Raw genomic sequence first — 14,568 nt, forward strand, 5'->3', positions numbered from 1 at the left:
GCTGAGGTGTCCTTAACCCTCTCTCCCTTACTTCCCTCTCAGAATGCTGAGGTGTCCTTAACCCACTCTCCCTTACTTCCCTCTCAGAATGCTGAGGTGTCCTTAACCCTCTCTCCCTTACTTCCCTCTCAGAATGCTGAGGTGTCCTTAACCCTCTCTCCCTTACTTCCCTCTCAGAATGCTGAGGTGTCCTTAACCCGCTCTCCCTTACTTCCCTCTCAGAATGCTGAGCTGTCCTTAGCTCCTGAGGCACCGTCTATCCTTCTCGTTGTTCCTTCGTGTGTTTTCCCCAAGTCAATATTTGCAGTGGAGGGCACGGTTAAAGCCACTCCTGATCACACATTGAGTTGTCAGACACCTGGGCCACCTGTCGCTAGCCTCGCCCTGGGAACACGGATCTTCCGTACACTACCATCGTCATAGGACGTAGGAGCTTGGATTAGGATGTGTAATGTGTTTAAAGTTCCCCTTAAACTTTTTTATGTTCCTTTATAGGTCTTCTGATTATCTGAAACCTTCATTGATATCCAAATATTAAAACATTTAAATAATGGCAGTCATCTTCAAAAGAAACTGAGATAAGAATTCCATTCAATAATGAAACACTTGTTAGATAAGAACTTGAAACAAAACCGTTAATGGACGACATATCCATACCTCAAAATAACACAGAGAAACCCAGATATTCATTTCAGGACATTTATTAAGACATGTACAAAATACTCATAATATGTATATATGTGTATGAACGTGTGTATGCATTCACAGACACATGGATACATACATTTCTAACCAAAAAAAATGGACCTGATTTTGGAGATCCAACTCAATCGTATCAAAATAAACACACAATAAATCCAAACAAAAACACGACATAATTCTAGTCCCACAAGAGACATGAAGGCCACTGTTTTCACAGAAAACACGTTGAATTAGTTGACCCAGAGAATGATTCCATAGTTTTACCCCGTTGGACATTGAACACTGACTGAACACACGTCACCCAACTGAAGCCAATACAGTTGTGTGTGTGTGAAGAAACACCAATAAGGGACTGTGTTTCTGTCACGGGGCATACAGGGGACATTATCATGATGTCACATGAAAGACAAGATACGCTCAGTGGTACATGTTATAAAGCTGATGAAATATAATCAGAGGCTTCCTGAACTTCAGGAAGGAAAAGCCTCATTCACTGTTATGTACCCTTCTTGGTTAAAAGGCTCAGTCAAATCAAGCAACACTTGGCCCTGTTGTTCTTTTTCCTGTGATATGCAGACCACGAACGCCCACCAGTAGAAACCAACGGAGCCTGCAGGCAGCGTTCGTTCAGTGCGTAGGCCAATCATCTAGGGGCGGTTCTGTTAAATGTTCTCTTCTCAATACTGTTTCATCCATTTGTTCTGGAGTGGAAATGTTGGAAATGTCTTTTTTAGAGCTAGATAGTAGTAGAACATAGCACAAGCAGTGTGGTGGGGATGGAGGGACATTATACATTACAGTTAGGTCCTGTTAGTCAGGATGCCTGGTGAAAACAACTTGGATTTGGCCTCAATATTTCTTTTTAAAGTACTTCCTCACTGATAACTCTTGCCTATGGGGAACTTTGCAAATATCATAAAACAATATTCTTATTATTTGGTCACCTTCACATTCATTGTCTTGTTTTCTGTTGAATTCCTACGGTAGAAAAAGCGGCATGTTTTTCTTTAAGCGCACTTGGCCGTAAATAGGTTTTAAAATGGTGTACTGAGCATTGTCATTTGGCCACGTCTGACAACAGTTTGAAAACTCCAGTGACCACAGTTGAACACAGTGCAACATTCATTCAGGAGAGAGGGCGAGGCTTAGACTCATTGGTTGGCTACAGATCCTGTCTGTCTGAGGAACGTGGGCCAATAGGGACACCGAGGGCAGGGATGACACTACACAACTACAGAGCAGAATGATGAAAGGATTATTTAGCTTAAAGAAGTCTGACTCAATACTTAAAGTCTGACTTAATACTGGGGAGATCCTGGAGATGTTTCTATTGATTTTCTACCTTGATCATTGCTCACCTCTTAGCTCAGCGCTGATAAATCAGTATCAGATAAATATATAGGAGATTAGTGCATAAGACAGGGCTAGCTGATAGGCTACATGGGACAGTGACAGACAGCAACCAGAGTAGTCATAGTGTGTGGTTACTGTACATCATCAACCTGAACCAACAGTGTTAAAAATGATCACAATAAAACATCTACATATGAATGATCACCTCACAGCTAGAGCAGTACCTATACTTTACAAAGCCGGGGCATGAGTGAGTGTGTATTCTGGTGTACAAGCAATGTCCTCTATCCCCGATCGAGGGACTTTAAGCGAGCAGGGCAAACAAATGGATGTAGGAAGTTGAGCATTTCTTGGTGGACATCTTAGGTTGGTGTGTGGAGAGAAGAAAAGGAAGTAGTAGAGACATGTCTGATTCTGCCCTGTACATTCAGTATCTTCCTCTGCTACTGGGGAGTCCTCATATTAAAGTCCCAGTCACACAGGAGGAGAACAGTAGCAGAAGTGCTTCTTCAACAGACCTGCAGAAGCATCACATTGAGATCACCAGACCCGTGCAGAGCAATTGTTAAGGCAGCAGGCCTTGTCTGTCTCTCATATCTGACTATCTATTGGCTTGTCTTTCACCATGTCTTTCTAGCCTGGTGGGCTATCTGTCTCTCCGCACCCTTTGTCCCAGTGGTGAAACCAAACCAGCAGCTCATTAATTCAGAGTTCTGCCACCTAGTGGTGATAACATGGTATTGTCACGTATTGGTGTCAGTGGTGTGTTGGGTGGTCTAGTGCCCGTGCTGCGGCCCGTGGTCGTTGTACTGGTTATGGGCGGGGTGGTTGGGGGGCAGGGGAGGACCGTTGACGCCGGGGTGGTAGAAAGCACAGTTGCTCTCGTAACGGCAGTTTCCTTTCATCATGAAATGGCGGCACACTGGCCTCTTGGACATGTCTGAGAGGAGAGAGAAAAGAACAGAGTTGGAACACAACTAGCCAGCCAACCAAACATCTGTACTGACTGCATCAAGGCTACAAGATGGCAAACAGAAATCAACTTGGTCTTTACTTTAATTGCACTACTGTGGGGCGGAGCCCTACATGGACGATACAAGGCGCCGTTTCAGACTGGCCCTATAGGTATCTAACATAGAAACAGAATTACTAGAAGGGACATTCCCTTTCAACTCACCTCCCATGTTGTTGTGTCCTCCTCTAGGTCCTCCACGTCCTCTCCCTCTGAAGCCCACCTGTTCCCCTCCTCTCCCTCGGCCGCCGCGGTGGTAGTGTCCCCCCCGGTGTGGCCCCCCCCTCATCGAGTCGTCCCCCCAGTAGTTGCCGTTGTCTCCTCCGTGGCTCTGGGGCGGCGGGGGCCCCATCATACGGGGGTTAGCGTTGAAGCCAGGGGGTCCGTGGTTGTGTGGGGGCGGAGGGTGGTTGTAGTGGGGTCCTCCAGGGCCCGGGGGCTTGCCTGCAGGAGGGTACCCCACTCCGTTCATGGGCATGCCCATGTTGAGGTTGTTCATGTTGGGCAGGTTGTTCATGCCTGGACCGTGGCCCAACAGGCCCTGGCTCACTGTGGAGGAAAGACATATACTAAGTTAACAATTATTCTACCACACATACCGTCATATACAGTTAAGTATAGGAAGAAATGGAAGAATACTTGGTTTGTTGGCTTGAATAAGTGTGAGAGAACTGAAGTTGTGTGTGTGTTGTAAAGGTGTGTGTACCTCCGGGCGGGGGTCCGGTGGGGGGCCCCTGGTTCTGGGTCTGCTGTAGAGAGCCCAGCAGCTGTTTGATCTTTTCAGAGAAGTCTGGCTGCTTGATCAGGTCCTCAGTAGACTGTCCACCACTAGCTCCCTACAGGAGAGAGAGGGAGGAAGACCGAGAAGTTAAACCAAATCATGAAGACAGAATAAAATAAACATCACAGATCCACTGGTTACAGGGCTTCTCCAGGGGTTCCAGAAGTTGTTTAAAACAGTTGCAGTACACAATGCATTCATCCGATCATAATGTCAAAACAGGATTAGTTCATGTTTTGACATGTATTTTTTGAATCTCTCTCTCTTACCATGATGGAGGTGAGTAGCTCCTGTACATTTACGGAGGGGACAACGGGGGTCCCAGGCGGGCCCTGGGTGATGTTGCCTAGGTTACCCAGGCTGCCCAACAGGTTGTTGGCCCCCAGGTTCCCCATGAGGTTGGCGAGGACGGGGGGCAGCTTGGAGGCCTCCAACCCCCCGGGGCCCACGCCAGAGCCAGGCTGGGACGACGTGTCCGTGGGCTCCATGTAGCTGTCGTCCATCATGGTGGAGTCCTGGAGAGGAGGGAGTTAGTGCACTGGACACAGAGGCTGTTTGGAGCATTGTGTGTGTTCTATATATTCTAGGTTATTTTTCAATCACTTAGGCGCTTTTTCAGATGCAAAACTCTTCGAACAAAAGCCAAAACTGATAACACTTGTAATGCTTCTTATTTTATGTTCAAAACATTTGGTTGTGCATTCATTGGAGTTGAACACATTTTTCAAACTGCTCCAAAGTGATTGACAGAAAAGGGTACATCTCACCTCATCCAAAGGTATGAGGCGTGGAGGCATGGGTTCGTAGGCATCAGGCTCAGGTTCATGGGGGCTGTCAGGAACACTGAGGAGGAGAGAGGAGGTGAGTTTCCCCAATACAATGCAAGGCACTTTGAGCACCTGGTAATCCACTAGGCTATAGAAATCCATATAATTTTAAGCCATACTGCTCTCTCTCTCACACACACACACACACACACACACACACACACACACACACACACACACACACACACACACACACACACACACACACACACACACACACACACACACACACACTCTCTCTCTCTCTCTGTGTGAATACGTACCTCTCCTTGGTAAGGAAAATCTCCTGCAGGATGCCAGTCTCACGGTCCCTCTGTGTGAGTCTCTCTGTGCTGTTGGCCCCGGCGTTGACCAGGGGGCCGGTGAGGGCCAGGGGCCTCGGGAGGCTCCAGGGTACCCGCTCCTCCATGGAGTCGTGGGACAGGCGTCTCGCCATCTCAAACGTGTGGCGGTCCATCATCATCTCGCGCTTCGCCGCCTCGCCAAAGTCCTTGACCTTGTTGACGTTGACTGGAGAGGGGGATAGAGGGAAGAGGAAGAAGGAGGGACAAGGAGGAAGGTGAGAGAGGTGGAGAAGGAGGAGAGAGTTAGCCATGGCACCCAACATGGATGTGATCAGGAGAAAGGGGATACATTTTATTTATATTTATTTATTTATTTTATCTTGAGGATAAATTACAAAAAAAACAGGGGGGAAAAATGACATCCCTGTCCAAAGACTAATTTAACAGAACTTAGTAAAGAGTAGATAATGTCTTTACTGTACAGTTAGCTACTGTATTGACAACTACCTAGTTTGAATATACAACCACAGTTTGACGTGCAATTACAAACAACACCGACCAAAAAAATTGAATTGAAGTTACCGTTAGTTTTTGTTCTCTCACCTCTCTCGGTCTCGTCCAGGTCGAAGTAGAAGTACTCTTTGAGCTGCTCTTCCTCGGCCCAGCGCACGCTCTTCTTCTTCTTGCCCTTCTTGGTCAGCTGACTGTCCTCTTCGCCGCGGGGCTCCGCCAGGGCGTTGGGCTTCTCGCTGCCCGTGTCCATGGCCTCGGGGTCGTCAGCAGGGACCGGCGTCCCAGGCTGCTCCAGGTCTACTGGGACCTCGTGGGGAGGGGTGGTGGAGGCCGTCTGGGTCTCTGGGGACAAGGGTTTGGCACCGCCCTGAGGCGACAGGTAGGGGAGTTTACCCTCGAACGGACACGGCTGAGAGGAGGAGAAGGTAGAGAGAGAGAGATGGGTGAATACTCAATTCCATTTGCACAGCCTTCCATAGATTCAGGTGGTTGAGAGAGGAGTTGTATGTCTGTCTACCTTGTTTGACGTGGGAGAGACAGCTTTGGGGTCTCTACCTTCCTTCCCTTTCTTCTTCTTAATTTTGATGCCAGGCACGGGGGCGGAGTTTAGGGCATCCAGGAAGCCTGTACCCTCAAGGGCTGTAGAGAGAAAGGAGGGTCTCTTAGTGACATCAATAACAGTCAACATAATGCTGTTGAGGGGGAGATGGGTTTAAAAGTGTGTTCGATGCACAGCACACTTTTTTTCTGAGGGGTAGGGCACAGAACACATGGCATGTGAAAGAAACAGAAATGTTTGTTTATGCTCTGACACGGTAAGCTCCCTTGTAGTTTACTGCAAGGTTTCAAGTTTAAAGAAGACCTTCCAGTTGAAACGTTGTAATAAACATAATAAATATAGTGTAGGGGAACATATACAACAGTGTGTGGGTATCTACCAGGGTTGAGGAGGTCAATTCCTTTTCAATTCAGTAAGTAAACTGACATTTAAATTCAAATATTTTCTCATAGAGAGGTACTGAGGACACCTGGAATCGGAATTTAATTGCCAATTTACTGAAGTGAAGAGGAATTGATCTCAACCCTGATATCTACTCGCTGAGGGGTCAGATGTAGCCTAATCTACTCGCTGAGGGGTCAGATGTAGCCTAATCTACTTGTTGAGGGGTCAGATGTAGCCTAATCTACTCGTTGAGGGGTCAGATGTAGCCTAATCTACTCGTTGAGGGGTCAGATGTAGCCTAATCTACTCGCTGAGGGGTCAGATGTAGCCTAATCTACTCGCTGAGGGGTCACATGTAGCCTAATCTACTCGCTGAGGGGTCAGATGTAGCCTAATCTACTCGTTGAGGGGTCAGATGTAGCCTAATCTACTCGTTGAGGGGTCAGGTGTAGCCTAATCTACTCGCTGAGGGGTCAGGTGTAGTCTAATCTACTCGTTGAGGGGTCAGATGTAGCCTAATCTACTTGTTGAGGGGTTAGGTGTAGCCTAATCTACTTGTTGAGGGGTTAGGTGTAGCCTAATCTACTTGTTGACGGGTTAGGTGTAGCCTAATCTACTTGTTGACGGGTTAGGTGTAGCCTAATCTACTTGTTGACGAGTTAGGTGTAGCCTAATCTACTTGTTGAGGGGTTAGGTGTAGCCTAATCTACTTGTTGAGGGGTCAGATGTAGCCTAATCTACGTGTTGAGGGGTCAGATGTAGCCTAATCTACTTGTTGAGGGGTTAGGTGTAGCCTAATCTACTTGTTGAGGGGTCAGATGTAGCCTAATCTACTTGTTGAGGGGTCAGATGTAGACTAATCTACTTGTTGAGGGGTCAGATGTAGCCTAATCTACTTGTTGAGGGGTTGGATCTAATCTAGTAAATGAAGTGAACGGGTCAAAAAGATGGGTACATACTTGTTTCTGTTGAGGACTTACGTTGTGCTGGGATGATCTTCACCTTGATCTCCTTGGTCTGATTAGGAGTGGTGTTGAGTGGTTTGTACTTCTTCTCCACAGGGGGAGCGTCCAGAGGACCAAAACTGGTAGAGACAAGAGAAACACGGGTTAGGTTTTCCTCCTTAGGACCCAGACAGGTAGAGGGAGATGAGAAAATGTTGTGTTTTTATTATGAGAGTTTGAATGAGTAATAATTCCAATATATTCATTACAAATGTCAAATACATCTGCCAAAAACAGGTCTGATCAATACTCGAGATTAACCCACAATGAGGCAGCACTGTGCAGTGGTGTTATTCTGTGGTGGTGCAATTTCTATCCTGTTATTGCCTGGTAAGCCGTAGGACGGTGACACCTATACACAATGTGGGCATGGATGTTATTGTGTAGTATACCTGGGTCTCTTGAGGACTTGGGCTGGTTTGATATTGTACTTGTCCCCCAGCTGAAGGGCCACGGGGGGCTTCTTGACCAGGACAGGGGTGGGAGCATCCATCTCCAGGCCTGGAAGACAACACACAGGACAGGGTCAGGTCATTACATGGTACTACATCTAGCACTTCAGCCACAGCAGGAGCTTCATCTCCACAGTCAGAAACAGAAGGACTTTTCAGATGTGCATATTACTGTGGCCTGTTTTCTACTGAAGGACAATAACCTTATACACAAAATCATCTTCTGTAAATGAAAAACTATTTTGTGATAAATTGTGAGGACAGAGTGTGAGTGTAGATCGACAAGCGTAGTGTACCTATGGAGCGGATCCTAGCATGGCTGGGAGCGTGAGCTTTGGGCTTCTCCCTCTTCCTCTCCTCCTCTGCTGCCTTCCCTCCATCAGCTGGCTTCACCTCTCGGACTGGCACTTTCCCCTCCTCCTTCTTCCGCTTCTTATCTGAGAGAAAGAGAGAGACGGGGGAGTTACGTAAACATAAAGAGATTACAGTGAAGAGGAGAGTTAGAGACATGTTTACATTTTAATCATTTATCAGATGCTCTTATCCAGAGTGACATACAGTAGTGAGTGCATACATTTTTGTATTTTTTTTCATACTGGTCCCGTGAGGGAATCGAACCCACAATCTTGGTATTGCAGGCACCATGCACTATCAACTGAGCCACACAGGACTAGGGTCCGAGGTTGAACGTGAATGTGAGAGAAAGAGGGGAAAAGAAAGAAGAATGGAGAGCATGAAGGGAAGGGGGAGAGCTACCTGCAGGAGATGTGGCGGAGACACTCTGGGAGCGGATGGTAGCCATCCAGCCATCCACCAGCCCAGCAGACAGCTTCCGCAGCTCTGAGAGGGAGCCACACCATTAGTTACACATCAACCTCAGACACCACCATTCAACAATTGACATCTACTGCACAGATACCACCACTATGGCTGGCACTCCATTGTCTTGGCCTTGGGTTTGTGAGAAAGCGAGTTACAAATAAAATGCTCAATAATTTCCCCACAGAGGTCTATTAGTCAGCTCAGTGTATTAGAGAAGGTGGAACCAGCAGGGATAAGAAAGTTGTATGAAAACATACCCTCAGTCTCTCCAGTCTTGCTGAGCTGCTTGACCAGTTTGGCAGTGTTGTTCTGTTTCAGGTGGTCTACAGTGAGGGGCAGTTTCTGCAGCGTCAGCAGGATGAGCTGTAACAGGGGGGTGTTGGTGCTAGTCTTGGAGTAGGTCAGCCACGTATTCAGCAGCTTGTAGCCTCCCACTCGGATAAACCTGGACAAAGAGAAGGGACAGTCAATCAAATTCTGTTTAAATTGCCAATTTTTACAACTTATTTGTCAAAGTGCTTTACAGTAACCCGGCATAGACACCCAACCCACCAAAGAACAAGATGCAGCACAGTGGCAGAGAAGGCTCCCTAGTGAAGTAATAAACAAGCAAGCCAGACCATAAGCCAATAAGGTTGATCAATTAAGAACAAAAGATGGGAGTAGATCTTACCGGTTGAGAATGTCGTGGGACTTGGTTTGTAGTAGGATGTTCAGGTACATGCACCTGCTCACCATCTTGTGTGAGGCCTTCATGAGACTGTGGAGAAAAAGACCATGAAGGAAGCTGACAATCAGAAAAGATAGGAGATTGACAATGCTACCATTACAGTCCACACTTGCAACTCAAAATAATGCAAAAAATTTTGAAAAACACTTAACAGTAAAAACTAAATGAGACCAAAAGCACACCATCAATTATTTTTAAAATGGCAGTGTGTTAATTACCTAAAGACTTTGGTGACTCCCTCCAGGCTGCGGAGCTCTCCATCTTTCCCCAGAAGGTTCTCTACTCCCTTCAGGACCTCTCTGGGGTCCACTGGGCCCACCGCCATCTCTGCTCAGAGGAACAGACATACACACTTAAAATACAGGAGATCGCCTTACAACTCTGGAGCTTACTAAACAGTCATCGTTATCATCTCTTTCAATATGCAGCGAAAGTGATGTTTGCACTGCATGGTTCTTCCAGGCATGTCAGATTACACTTTGTTTTGGGAGAGCTCCTTGGAACAGACACCATCTGTTGTTCTCTAGATACTGCACAAAGCAACGGCTTACAGATAATTCAACATAGGTACTAAACCACAAGACCTTTCCAAACGCCTCTCTACCACACGACTGAAAACAGGCCGCAGTTTCCTGCTATCCACAAAGCCGAGAGCAACACTGCAGGGGCCCACGTCAAATCACCCACATTGCTAGATCTTCAGTCACACTGAAATCTGTCAAAACAAGGGGGGTAGTGACATTCCCAGCTAACCCCTCCAAATCTACTGTTCAGCCTCAGTGCTGCTTTCGCATTCCAAATTCCATACTGCAGTGAACACCATGACTCACTGACTGATCTATTGCCTCATACTTCAAATATTTGCATTTATTTCTCTCGAGGGCAGGATCTGTCAGTAGTGTGGATTATCCTTATAGCCGAGGGAGGACAGATGGAGCCTACTGTCTCGGTTCTCAGGAGCTGCTGTAAGGCTTCCTCTAAGACAGCTGGGTATAGCCTAATACAAAGATTGCCTATAGGTCATGCTGCTAGTTCATTTTCTGTGTCAGTAATTCAATAGAACACTGTGAGAGAGCGAGCGGGAGGAAATAGGCAAGGAGTCAGTTCAACACAACACATTATATTAGAAAATGACAGGTTGGGCTGTAGTTTAGAATAGGTTCATGAGGACTTCCCCCAAGGGCAGCAATATATTCAAGTAACTGCTTTATTCAACAGATTAATAAAACATTACAAACAAGTTAACAAAACCTTACATTCACGATTGCCTTAACAATATGTACAATCTAAAAAAAGTTCATGGTAAGTGCAAATAAAAACAGATGAGTGATTAGGCTTGAATATGACAACCAGTAGGCCTACAAACTACAGTGGAGAGGAAGGTAGTTGTTGGTCTGAGCAGCAAACTTGTAAAACACATACTTGCACTGTACTGTTCTATTCTCTGAAAAATAATCCCATTGAGGAATCTATTGAATTCCCTACATTATTTTATAGAAATGTTTTTATAGAAAGGTCAAAGGCGATGAGAGCTATGGAAGCTAGGATACTTTACTGATGCTGTCCTGGTAACGGAAGAGGATGTTACAGTCTACATGTTTGTTAAGTGTGGGTGAATAATACTTTGGGTAGCTTCCCCCTCTACTAATAACAGACACATACTGGTAGCTAAACACTGAGGCACACACACACAGACAGAGAAGGCCCTCAAACTGAAAGCCTACCAGTATTCAGTTTGAGGCAGGCGATGCACTAAACTGGTGGTTGGAATGACTGACCAGCTCCTTCACTGACAGAGAAGGGTGCAGTCACTTTACCAGTAGTCTCAGGTGGCACAGGAACCCAAGGAGTACAGTTGGTTGAATAGAACACAGAAAAAGCCTATTCTGTGACAAATGCACTGTACTATTAATTTCAGTTAGCTAAAAGGAACATATTTAGCTTTTTGCTTGTAAGTATAAATTATTATTTTAAAGCAATATTAAAGTTATTTGTATTGGTATTGTAAGTGATTGATCTCACACATACATCCCCTAAAGTTTACAGGACTAGCGTGGAACCAGTATGTTAATTGCCTATGATTAACATTAGAATAAAGGGAATATTTGATCTGAAGCATCATCAATGACCCCCCCCCCACGTCTATACTGTTGTCAAAATAAATTCACACATTTCTAAAATATATATATATTTTAACAAATCATAAATTCACTAGTCATTTAAGTTAGCTATTAATATACCTACTGGGGTGGCAGGTAGGCTAGTGGTTAGAGCGTTGGGCCAGTAACCGAAAGGTTGCTAGATCAAATCCCAGAGCTGACACGGTAAACATCGGTTGTTCTGCCACTGAACAAGGCAGTTAACCCACTGTTCCTAGGTCGTTATTGTAAATAAGAATTTGTTCTCAACTGACTTGCCTAGTTAAATAAAAAATGTAAATGTATATATTTGAAATGTATGCTTAAACTGAGCAGATTGGCTTTAGTACAAGTGGGTAGTTAAAATAACAGATAACAGGAGTTAACCTGTGCTACTGACATCATTACATTACAGTTCCATATAGGGAACACTACTAGACTGAGATCAGCTTGGGATCCAGTGAATCCTCTACGTATAAAACGCAATATAATCTCCACTAAAATATCAAGCCATTGCTGCAAAATATTACTTGAATTTTTGCTCAACTATCAGTCTATGCGTAAATCATAATAACATTTTAGAGTAGGGGCGGGACTGAGGCTATCAACATGCCCCCCCCCCCCCTCATTGTTCAATGCATAACTGAATGCGTATATGTTAATATTTTAAAGCTCATTATAATATGATTTGACTATGTTCATTATCATATACTTTGAATTACTGTATCCAAGTATTACATGGATAATATCCAAGTATTTCATATTGAAATGTCATGTGAGGAAATCAGTTGTCTTACCCGTTTAACTGTTGTAGTAGAAGTTTTATATAGTCTCAGAACTCCACAACACGGGACATAACACACAACCCCTGAAAATGTCACAACTGTTACACACGCACAAAGTCAATAGAAAGAAGTTATTGGGAAGAGATGAGCTTAGTAAAGAACAATTCAATGGGGGAATAGATGTCAAGTAAATTAAATGTTCATACACACATAAAATGGCTTTGGTGTATTTACTGAAATATATAGCAATGCAGTTGAAAACAGTAACACCTGTTATCATTTAGCTAGAATGTAACAAATACTTCTGTCACAATAGCTCAAAGCCCTGCCTACACCAGTGATTTTTTGTTTACATAATAATGTCCTTATCCATGGTTGACAATCACCATTAAATAAAAACTTTTGTTCTATGGGGTAAAAGATAAAATAAATTGGTAAAGAACAGCCTGTAGATAATAAACTTAATGAATTTGTATATGCCTTTCATTCATCCACACAATGTTCATGATTGTTATATATCACGCAGCCGGCAGCTCTTTTAAGACAAACTCTGCATCGGTCATTGCATTGGACGCCCTACCCTAGCACTAGAATAAATATCCTGTTCAATGACCAGTTCTGGTTAGGGTGACGTTAGGACGGAACTAACCCGTGATCCACCGAAAATACATCTAGGCCCTGCCCTCTTTTGTTAACTGCTTCGTAGCTGCCAGTCTCGAGAACATAAAGAACAATGTATGCCAGCTACATCCGCCACAACAGTTAGCCTACTATCACATTAGCAGCGCCGGAGGATCATTCACTAGCTATACAAAATAACTAAAAGGTGGCGAAAACGGCTACATCGAGACGAAACTCGTTCCGCTATTCAGGGAAGTCGACTCCTGTCGCTCCAGAAAAACACACATTATTGCCTCGAGTGTTCTGAAAAGACAAAACTACAACGACCTGATGTACTTCCAACGAAACCAGTCTGCCTTGTACATTTCGAATGAGCATTTACATCCTGCAATCTTTATCCTCAGATTGCCGTATAAATATCGGACACCTGGGGAAATTTCCTGGTCTAACGATATCGACGATACAATGTCATGCGTACAAAATAACCACAAATGACCAATTTTTCCAGTGAAATCCGTAATCCTCAATCTTTATGTATAGATTGCGGTAGGTGTAAATTCCAAGGATCTCTCATCAATTTAGCAGAGAAAAATATCCCCTTAACCCACGGCAATCTTTATGAATAGATTGCTTATGCTTAAATTAAACATTTTTTTATACAGTTTATGTTGATCCGTCTCACACACAAAGAAACGGAGCGTTTCCACTCCGCACTTTCCTGTGTGAGCTCATAAACTAACGCGTTAGCTTTCGCTACAAGTAACTTGCTAGCCCCGTACGGAGACCAGCTAGCGGACCTAGACTAAATCTAGCTGCGACTAAACGATTTCTCATTTAATGTTTTTAACGTTAGGTTCAGATTGGTTTGAAAATCAACACTTACTATAAATACCTCTCCTCAGCGTCTCGGGTAACTATATTATATTGTGCTTTACAGCAACAGATATCTTGTTACATCAGTTTTAAATCGTTAACCGTCATGTTTTAACGTTAACAATCTTATGGCTGGAAAAACTGGTTTTATGGGCGGGGTTGTGGCAGCTAAAACTAGCTTTTCCTTCTGGAACAAACTGGAGGCAAAAATAGTAATCAAATGTCCATTACTTGAAGTAAAAAAATAGATTTTTGAATTAGGATGTTCAAAGTCCTCGACGGTCACTCTTCAGAGACAAAAGACCTGAAAAAGAGCACACAAAACGAAAAACACATTTAAGATACATTCACTTATTTTCTCTGTGTTCATACAAACCTGAATCTTGGAAGAGGTTTCTTATGATGGATTATGGTCAAAATGAATAATTGCGCAGTAGTTTTTTTGTTGAAAATAGCACTGTTTCTTTAGACGTTACTCACCTCAGAACAAATCCAGGAATGAACTAGAAAGGGAGGGACTTGGTATTTATACCCTGTGACGTTTTTGACGTCATACGCGTGTCGAGCATGCGCTTTCTCGGGTTTTCATGGTAACAAAATGGAGTTTTTGGCCACGCGCTGTTGTAGAACGACCTTCATTGTCCATCAAGGACAGAAAGAGGGCGTTGCACACGTTTTGTACATTCTCATTTCAATTTCTTTCACGTCTCAAGTCTATTGTTGCTTGT

General features: G+C 44.3%; 1 protein-coding gene across 5 annotated transcripts; it reads right to left on the bottom strand.

Annotated features, from left to right (window-relative positions):
• Positions 1 to 685: 685 nt before the first annotated feature.
• Positions 686 to 14,378, bottom strand: LOC129820091 (serine/threonine-protein phosphatase 1 regulatory subunit 10-like). Of its 5 annotated transcripts, none has more exons than XM_055876937.1 (16): positions 13,851 to 14,378; positions 9,642 to 9,750; positions 9,367 to 9,453; positions 8,951 to 9,138; positions 8,628 to 8,711; positions 8,168 to 8,308; positions 7,812 to 7,920; positions 7,396 to 7,499; positions 5,990 to 6,111; positions 5,563 to 5,881; positions 4,939 to 5,185; positions 4,616 to 4,691; positions 4,118 to 4,363; positions 3,774 to 3,903; positions 3,233 to 3,616; positions 686 to 2,995 (listed from the first exon to the last, which is right to left on the bottom strand). In XM_055876937.1, the coding sequence occupies exons 2-16, from the start codon at positions 9,746 to 9,748 to the stop codon at positions 2,832 to 2,834; spliced, it is 2,508 nt and encodes an 835-aa protein (XP_055732912.1). In that variant the 5' UTR covers positions 9,749 to 9,750; positions 13,851 to 14,378; the 3' UTR covers positions 686 to 2,831. The 5 variants fall into 5 exon arrangements, with proteins under 5 accessions (XP_055732912.1, XP_055732910.1, XP_055732911.1 ...); XM_055876935.1 differs by having other exon boundaries at positions 5,542 to 5,881; XM_055876936.1 differs by having other exon boundaries at positions 7,375 to 7,499.
• Positions 14,379 to 14,568: the final 190 nt, after the last annotated feature.

Source organism: Salvelinus fontinalis, chromosome 22 (assembly GCF_029448725.1).
Source record: "Salvelinus fontinalis isolate EN_2023a chromosome 22, ASM2944872v1, whole genome shotgun sequence".
Taxonomy (NCBI): domain Eukaryota; kingdom Metazoa; phylum Chordata; class Actinopteri; order Salmoniformes; family Salmonidae; genus Salvelinus; species Salvelinus fontinalis.